The sequence below is a fragment of the Lactuca sativa genome, chromosome 8 (assembly GCF_002870075.4).
Source record: "Lactuca sativa cultivar Salinas chromosome 8, Lsat_Salinas_v11, whole genome shotgun sequence".
NCBI classification, from domain to species: Eukaryota; Viridiplantae; Streptophyta; class Magnoliopsida; order Asterales; family Asteraceae; genus Lactuca; species Lactuca sativa.
Window position 1 is genome coordinate 108,294,328 of NC_056630.2, and position 9,678 is coordinate 108,304,005.

The following is a 9,678-nucleotide window of genomic DNA, read 5'->3' on the forward strand; positions in this document are numbered from 1 at the left end:
GCTTTCATATTGGGCACCGATATACCTTTTTCCTAAGGTTTTGGCTAATATACTTGGCACACTGCCTGTGCTCTACATATAGAAAAAGTCCTTTCATAGCTTCAATCAAACCCTATTAACAAATTCCAAATATAGTGAATAAGGATGCAAATAGATAGGGAAATTAATTACAAACAATTAAATTACCTTGTGTTGATCCGATATTACAATGTATCCATAGCCTAAGTTAAGTCCGAAGTCATCAATGAGTAAATCCAAAAACCACCTCCAATTTTCCTTATTCTACACACATACTACTACCCATGCAATAGGATAAATCCCATTGTTTGCATCCCTTCTAACAACACATAATAACTCCCCTTTGCATATCCCTTTAAGGAAACAACCATCTAAACCTATCATCTTCATGCATCCCTCCTTCACCCTTTCTTCAATGCATCAAACCAAACATAGAACTTACTAAAGTAGTTCTTCCCATCTGGCATATGACTTACATCAAGCTTCACAGTGCTACTTGAATTTGATCTCCTAATCTCTTCTGCATACGACCATAACTTTGCATTATGTTCAACTAGGGTACCATCTATTAGTTGGAGTGCATATTTCTTAGTTCTCCTGCATTGACCAACACTAACATGAATACCAAACTTCTGTGACACAGTTGTTCTTAGCTTTCTAACACTCGTCTTTTGTCTAAGTAAGAACTCTCTTGTATAATGACTCTGTATCCAAGCATAAGTGACCATGGACCCTAACTCGTAGTTACTTGCACATTTGTGGACTGGCTTTAAAGACTTAATTTGGAAGTTTGATTCATCACTCATTCAAATGCCCACAACCGGAATGTGCACTCACCCTTGCAACACTTAACCAACAATCTTTTCCTATCATTTTTCTCAAAGCAAATTTGGTACCCATTCGCAACAGCATAGTTGCATATACAATGATTTTAATTGAGATGGATCTTTGAACCTAATACCAAGTATTGGGAACTGCTTTTTCCATGGAACTAACTCATTAAAAATGGAATGTTGTTGAGTTACATTGGCATCCTCTTCACACCCATCATCATCATTATTTATGTTGTTATCATTTCCCTCCTCCTCTTCGCCACATAATCTATTTAGAAATTCATCACCCTTTGTCCTATTCATAGTGACTATGTCCTCATTAAAGTCCACATCCACATCTGTTACGTTATCACTTTCTTCGTCATTCTCACCACCATCAATGCATGAATCATCTCCATCCTCCTCTTCTATTTCATAACCAAACCAATCTTCTATTCCTTGACCATCATGGTCTACATACATACAAATTTTACCATCTGTCCCATATGCTTGAAAAATGAAACCACCATAGTCTTCATCATTAGCGATAACAGTTATCCCATATATTAAGGGCTTACCTGGTTCATGATAGTATAACTTCTTTATACTTTCTTGCATGAACCGTTCGAGAAAGGTGATTCATTCACCGTATGTCATTCCAGAAAAATTGTGATCATTGAAAGTGAAGTTGATACCATGGTTATACGAGAAAGGATTTCTAAGAATAACACTTTTGAAGTTCAGCTCCACTATAGGGTGGAGTCCATCAGGGTTTGGCCTTGAGCTAGATATTGTGGGTTGGTTGACTGCTCACTGACTTCGATCGAAAAAAACGACTTCGAACCCTAGGTTTAGTGCTTCGTATTCACTATAAGATGAGAAAAAGGAAGAGCGAAGAAGGAGTGTTCTGGCTAAATAAATGTGTTTATTTTGACTTCTAAATCCTACGCGGATAAAATAAATGACATATATAATGTAAACTTATTCCACATAAGCAATACCATCGGTTGTTTTGTTTACTAGGTGCATAAGGGGGTAATTAGCCGGTATTTACTAACATTAAGAATCAATTGAGCACAAAAAAAACTTAAGTACTAAATGTGCAAATTGAGCAAACATTGATTTGCTACAGTGTCAAAAACCCAAAGCTTTTTACCATCGAAAAACTTAAAAAACTTTTGAATAATCTTTGGATGCTCCACAAAGTGAATTGTTCATAGTTGAAAAGACAACGATTTCTGGCATGAAAAATGCAAAAAAATTCACATTAAAAGTGTTCATAGTTCCACAAAGTGAATTGTTAAATTGCTAATATATCTAAAGGACCAAACTACAATCAAAGACAAAAGAAGTCGAATGGCACACGTGGTGTCGAATATTGTTGAGAAAGTATTTTGGAAGCCAGAATTGAGTTAGCTGCTTCAGTCAAATGTATCCCATCCCAACTTATGAATTTCGATCCTTCATTACATGCTTGAGCATCACCATGACTACATGTCACATTGATGTTGTAGTTATACGGAGGCCCACCAAACCCACAACAAGCCATCAATGGACTCGAGAAACCTACAAAAATTATTTTATGATTTAAAAATAATCATGAAATTCATAATAGGGTATAATTGGACATACCGTATTTGCTAGCATTTGCAATGAGGTCATATTTGATTGCGTATATATCAACATAAATGATGGTTGCATCCTTCATTTCAGATCTCAATTGTGCACATAAATGGCGTAGTCCCTCATTAAACAAATTTGCAGCAGAGTTGTAGCTTGAAATACAACCATGGGGATCTAATTCTTTAGAACTTGGTTTAACTAACCATAGTTTCTGAGGTAGACAACCCAATGGACCAGTATTGTGAACCCAAAATTTCCTGCCACCATTATCATGTATACTCTGGACAGAAAAAATAAATATAAAATGGAAATGAGTCAAAAGTTGAATTGTTTCTGCTATTTTTGTCTTTTTTTTACAATTTAATCTCACCTTGATGGCATTCTTAATTTCTGCTAGAACTAGTGGTATTCTTTTTACAACTTGGGCATATGAATACTTTTTGGCAAATGCATCAGCAATGTCATTTTGGCCAATGTCAATCATATAAAGTGCTCGTTGAAACCCATCATCATTTATCATCTTTTGTGAACCTGAATATATCACCTCAAAAAACTAAATTTACAAATCCCAAAATTGAAACTTTTAGGTCAGACAAAAATTGCAAAAAGTGAAACTAATGAATTACCAGATGCAAGAAGCTCAGAAGACTTGGACTTAAAGTGAAGGAATTGCATAATCTGAACATTTAAAGCAAAGGGTATAGACTTAGGAAGCGTTGAGGACCCCACCACAGCAAAGTTGGCCCCATTTGAAAAACTTGAACCCAAAGACTCCATGTATGGGCGCAAAAAACTTGTCTTCACACTTTCGCCTAAACCCAGTTAAAACACAAACATAAACAATGATCAACATATATGGCAAATTTAACTCTTTTGGGGTTGTATTAGCATTGGTTATATTCGAGGGTAGAAAGTGTAAATACGGCTTTTTTTTTCATTTTCTAAAACTCTGGAGACAACACTACAAGCCCCAAGGCCCAAACTCATGATATTTACGACCTGTGTCTTTTTCTCTTTGTTCGAGTCATCTCTTTGATTGAAACCACGTCTAAATAAACCAATATTCTTGATCAATGTGAGTTAAAATAAATCAGGCAACCTGTCACTCGGACATACGAATACCCGATTTGGAAAAGAAAAGATAGATCTTTAGAAAATGTTTAGGGTTTTCATCTCAAAGAAAACCCAAATCTAAGGGGAAGTAGGTTATTCAGATTTGATTATACACCTGAATAGATTCGAATCTAAGTTCGAAATTGTACATCATGGATTTTATCCAAATCATACCAAGAGAAGTTACTACATAGTACTTGAAATCATAGCTAAAAATCTGTGCTTATATCATGATATATGCTTTAATCAAATTCAGGTAGGATCTACAGAGTATTACAATCCAGTATATGGATCTCGGTGCAGCATATTTTTCAATCTGATTCATATTACCTTATAAATCAAAGTACCATAGCCAACTCAAAATACAGAATCTAGTTTGCTAATTATCTCTACTTCGTTAGATAGCAGCAAACACAATCGCATTTTAAGAAAAAAGAAAATCAACTGATTTGGGATTAAATAGCTTAATGAATCATTTAAGTGTACATGCGGAAACGAACTTACAAAGAAAATCAATGAGAAGACGACCGTCGGTGAGGCGACCAGTGGATCTGCGAAAGAAAGTGCGGCCATAGGGAGGGCTAATAGAGTAGCCGAGGCCGGCAACTAGTCCTCCAGTGTCTGAGTTGGAATCACCGAAACTGAAAATGAGAGGTTTGGTACTGCATAAGGATTCCGTCGAGCGAGGAAGAAGAGAGATTAAGATGAATATGGAACAGTAGATAGAGATAGAAGCCATTGATGACTGAGTGTTGTCCTGCAATACTGCTACAGCATTGCGCAAGTTCCTCTAAGCTTCACCTTTATTTAAGTTTTGTTTACAGAATACACAAAAGAGTAAATATAAAGTCTCCTATTTCTTAACAGAAATAGTAACTATTCTATTATTACTAACTGATATTCTATTGTTACCACCACAACTCTAACCGGCAACTAAATCACAATTATAAAGGCCACTAAGCCACTAAAATGGCGTTGTGATTCCATTCAACCTTCAAAAAAAACATCATTTTAATGTTTGGTGTAGTTTCACGCACCAAATATTAAGGTCAAACTATTTGGCCTCTAAAAATCACAACTTTAGTGATTGGTTGGAATACAAACATCATTTTAGTGTTAAAAAATCACAGATTTAGTGATTTATGGTTGGAGTTGCTTTAACTCGTAGGACGAATGAATATGGTCACCTTAACGGCGGGACACCAACGTGACACCTCCATAACAGTATTAATAACAAGTTTAATAAAATTGATGAATATCAATAATAATTATAGAACCTTTTTTTTTTTAAAGTTGAAATTTTAGAGTTTTTCTGATTTTTACTGATTTTCACCGATTCTAAATTTTTCCGAAATCGATTTTGACCGAATCAAATTGATATTTACCGATTTTACTAATTTTGACCGACTTTAACCAATTCCGAGTTTTTCTCTCATTCCTAATTAGGCGTCTCAGCCCCTACCTGATTCTGATTAATCTGATTCTGATTAATCGACCACATAGACCGAGTTTTGCAACACTGGCTATAATAACAATCCATACTCACTGACTTTAGAGATATATTTTAGAATACATTATAGAATTACTTGGGTTTACCAAAATTGATATTTTGAATTGATAAAGTGACACAACAAGTTTTTATGGTTTTATTTTCTTTAAACACCACTAAATTCATCTGTTAAATACCTATAATATACTCACTTTTCTTGTATATTTTTTTATATTATCAGTAGATTACTTAGTGTTTCATCTTCTATAAGGCCGAAGGGTATACATAGTACGAGTCATGTTCGTGGCCACCTTGGCATCTCCACACGATCACTTACATCACCCTGGAGACTGTTGTGGTACGACGATTGTTGCCCTCCGTGCCATTCACAACAGGAAACACAGACTAATGGAAGAGTGTGTAGATATACTCTCTCTCTCTCTCTCTCTCTCTCTCTCTCTCTCTCTCTCTCTCTCTCTCTCTCTCTCTCTCTCTCTCTCTCTCTCTCTCTCTCTCTCTCTCTCGTAGTATGCTAGCTTTGGTGTGTGAGTTATATATTCCTCCATCTTGCTTATTTGGAAGAAAACCCATGCTAATGGCGTGGGCAATATATCTCATGGCATAATAGATATCTACTCCTTTCAGCCTTAATATCTTTCTCCCCTCCCTTTAATTTCATTCAACCATTACCTGCATCCCTCATTTCATGTTCTAAAGCCCCACTCGTGCCCTAAAATCTCTACTTCTTGAATCCGACAAACCAATAGTTCCAAAAAAAAATGCCCTAAAATCTCTACCTCTTGAATCTGACAAACCAATAGTTCCAAAAAAATGTTGTGAAATTAGCGAAAGCTTTCAATAATTAGGATAGAAATTAAAACAAAAATCCACAACAATGACCCAAGAATTTGATATATATATATATATATATATATATAAATATATATATATATATATATATATATATATATATATATATATATATATATATATATTTCAAGGGTATGTATATATGTGTAGATTTACAAATAAGCTCATTGAAAGTAACTGATACACTTAAACTGAACAACCCGTTCAGAATTCGGGTAGACCAGGTTTTGATTTTGGAGATTCTCGGATAATTGGTTAACCCGCGGGTATTAGGTATGATTAAAATTTTGGGTTGACCCAACTACTTGAATTGCTTTTAGAAACTAATAACCATTGGATATTACCTAATGCACACGCCTCTATTTCTCTTTGTTTGTTGTAGAATATACGGAATATGTAGTAACCATATAAACTGCATAAAATATTTAAGTTAAAAAATATGATTTGTAAACTACAATAGTGCCATATTTGTATTAATAAAATAATGACAAAATTGCAAAAACGGTACATGTGGTTGTCAAAATTCTGGGATTTTTGTCAAACAAAAAAAAGTTTGGTGATGTATTAGTGGTCTAATATTGGATCTTTTTAGTGATTTTAGTCTCTATCAAGTTAGAAAGATTATTATGCCCCTTTTATATATATATATATATATATATATATATATATATATATATATATATATATATATATATATATGTTTTTAATTAATAAAAATAAAACATGGCCCACCCAACCCGTTTCTCTTTCCCTTTCTCTCTACAAAACACACACATACAAACACAAGAAACATATAGCCCCTAATTTTCCACTATTAACACTGATTGCCAACATCATCCATCACAAACATCCAATCCCACCCTCATCCTCATCTTTCCTTTCTCAACCCTAATGAAACTTCCCTACCCGCCACCACACCACTGTTCACCGCTTTATTACCAGACATCAGATCACCATTCTTCTCACCAGAGATGTTGCCCTTATCGTCGGATATGTTGCCTTTCTTGTTAAAGTATCAGTATTCAGACACCTCTGAAACGTCGTTCGAACAATTACAACATCATCTTGTTCGTCGACAGTCTGGTGGTGATTGTCGGAGCAAGGGTTCTCAGATCCTAGGCCTTCCAAGATATGTTTATCTCCTTTAATAAGGATTAGGCCATATAGTTCCACCATGTGAGGGTTCTTTAGGGATGAAGAACATAACAACGAGAGAGAGAGAGAGAGAGAGAGAGAGAGAGAGTCCCCAGATCTTCCCGTCGTCGGTGACAAAAGAGGGTGGCGGATGTCGATGGTGGAAGACAGCCAACGGTAAACCTTTGTCTCTTCGGTTTAAATGGAGATAAAGGTGGATGGAAGGGATAAGAGGGGTAGTTAGGTTTTATTTTTCTTTTTTTCTTTTTTAATAAGAATTATTAGATAATAAATAAAAAATAAAAAAATAAAAAGAATTATTCAAGAGTATATTTGTCATTTAGATGGAAGGGATAAGAGGGGTAGTTAGGTTTTATTTTTCTTTTTTCTTTTTTAATAAGAATTATTAGATAATAAATAAAAAAATAATAAAATAATAAAAAGAATTATTCAAGAGTATATTTGTCATTTTAGATGGAATATGGATCAAAACCACATATAGATTGCCAACAGTAAAGACCAAAACCACAAAAATATTTAAAATTAGATCACATAAATCACCAAATTTTTTTGGATCAAAACTGTAAAATTTTCACAACAAGAGGAAACTTTTATGCAATTTTGTCTAAACATGATTCCGTTTAGCGTTCACAATAATAGAAAATTATTATGAGGAGCAACCTAGGCGCAAGTTTTCTTTGTGACAAGAATCAAAAAAGCCAATTGGTAAAACCCATATAATATCTTGAAGTAAAAAAAATTTCTAGGATGATGAATAAAAAAATCGAACTTGGTAGGTAGGATGATGAAGTAATTTCTGGATAGTGGGTAATACCCAAATATACCCCACCCTAATTGTATCTCGAACTACCCGAACCTAAATAACTGAATTGCAATATGTATCGGGCATTGGTTATGTTGCTATTTACAAAAAATCCCAACCACCTATAACCCAAAAAATTTATCCTATCGATACCCTAATACAAAGAGAGCTATAGAGAGTTAAAATGAGATTAAAGAAAAGAACAAAAAAAAAAAAAAAGTGGTCTTGTAGTCTACCTTTAAAACGCACAAGTCAAAACACACTTTTGAGTTTTGACTATTCACTATTTACTCAAATCATATAAGTGAGTATTTTTGTTACATATTACGAACAATCTCCACTTTGACAAAAATACCAACTTCAATCAAACTTCCAAATACAAAACTCAACCTCAACCGTGAAAGTGTATCATGTTTTTTTGGATGTGACTTTGCTAAATTGGTGTGGAGGTGGATGGTTTCATGGTCTATATTTTTATTTATCGTTTTTTATAATCCTTGATTTTTATATGGGGTTAAATGCTCCCCTCCCTGACAAGAAACAAGTTTTTTTTAGATGCTCGCTTGTTTACACAACTATCTAATTGATTTGGAAGGCGAGGAACAGACAAATTTTTTTAAAAAAAAGTTAGCACCACTCCTTTGAAGTCAACGGATGATATTCAATTTATGACCTTTAACTAGATCAATATTAGATCCAAGTACAAGCTTCTAGATTGGTTGTAATAGTCTTGTTATCCTTTATTAATTTTTTTTTTAACTTTCATATTCTAGTGTCTTGCTAGTTTTTACTAGTAATAAAATTCCGCCGTTCAAAAAAACATGGAAATGTATAAATCCTAACCAAAACTCGAAACCAAACTTCAGAGAGCAAAACCAAAACCATTTGAGTCACAAAAAATTCACTAATGAATTTCTCCTTTGATCTCTACAAAACCTTTTGTCACCCCTAGCACTACTATCCGTATGGAACAAGTGATATGTACTTGTGCTTTAGCGAATGCTCCAAAACATACATAGACCCACAATATCAACCCATGTGATCCACTATATCAACGCATGTGATCAAGCTACACCAAAAAAAAACCACCAGTTGAGCCCTTAGAGCATATGGTATGAGCAACTTGAAGTGATGTTATAACAAGAAGCAACAAGAAGAGAGGGTGGTGTTCATGGTATTATAACACTCGTTAAGAGGAGAGAGATAGAGATAGAGAGAGAGAGAGAGAGAGAGAGAGAATTTGTGCAGCCAATAGAAGATCACGTTTTATCTATCGAGACACCTGCGTCTTGAGAAGTAATAGGTTCACCCAAACCATTAATGTTACCTTTACTTGTAACTCGTATGCTTTTATGTCCTTAAATCTATTAACTAATTGTCACTCTAACCCATGTATTGGACCCATCTAGAGTAATTGAAAGAAAACCCCCTTCAACTCCACCTTGATAAATCCTACATCAAATTTCTTCCAATATTTCCCTTAAGACTGCATCTTAAGGAATTAATCTTATTTATCTTAGGCATGACGTGAGACTAAGAATTGTGGTGGAATCTAAAAACATTTTCATATAACTTAAATGTTCTGATCTATATTATGCTAAGTAACAGACGAACTCTTTTCCATCCACACCCAAGAAAGCGTACAAACCCAAAACTATTACCTTTCTTGTTCTTATTCTAGTCTAAATAAAAATCTTCCACCCTAACGCAGTTATTAAACGTCTTCAATATGCTCTTCTCTCAGCATCCGTTTGAAAGTATCAATAAAAAATAAATTTGTTTAGATGTTCCTTACT

General features: G+C 34.4%; 1 protein-coding gene across 1 annotated transcript; it reads right to left on the reverse strand.

The window, feature by feature from the left end:
• Nucleotides 1-2,065: 2,065 nt before the first annotated feature.
• On the reverse strand, nt 2,066-4,408 carry LOC111885012 (GDSL esterase/lipase At1g09390). The gene is made up of 5 exons (XM_023881309.3): nt 4,071-4,408; nt 3,080-3,265; nt 2,824-2,984; nt 2,463-2,733; nt 2,066-2,396 (listed from the first exon to the last, which is right to left on the reverse strand). Exons 1-5 carry the CDS (start codon nt 4,303-4,305, stop codon nt 2,167-2,169), a joined length of 1,083 nt encoding a protein of 360 aa, XP_023737077.1. The 5' UTR covers nt 4,306-4,408; the 3' UTR covers nt 2,066-2,166.
• Between the last annotated feature and the right edge of the window lie 5,270 nt (nt 4,409-9,678).

Excerpts from the sequence above, each read along its gene's own strand:
- LOC111885012 (XM_023881309.3), bottom strand. The coding sequence starts at position 4,305 with ATGGCTTCTATCTCTATCTACTGTTCCATATTCATCTTAATCTCTCTT. Across the intron at positions 2,734-2,823 it reads AAATTAAGAATGCCATCAAG|AGTATACATGATAATGGTGG; the intron begins GTGAGATTAAAT and ends TTTTCTGTCCAG. Across the intron at positions 2,397-2,462 it reads TGCAAATGCTAGCAAATACG|GTTTCTCGAGTCCATTGATG; the intron begins GTATGTCCAATT and ends TAATTTTTGTAG.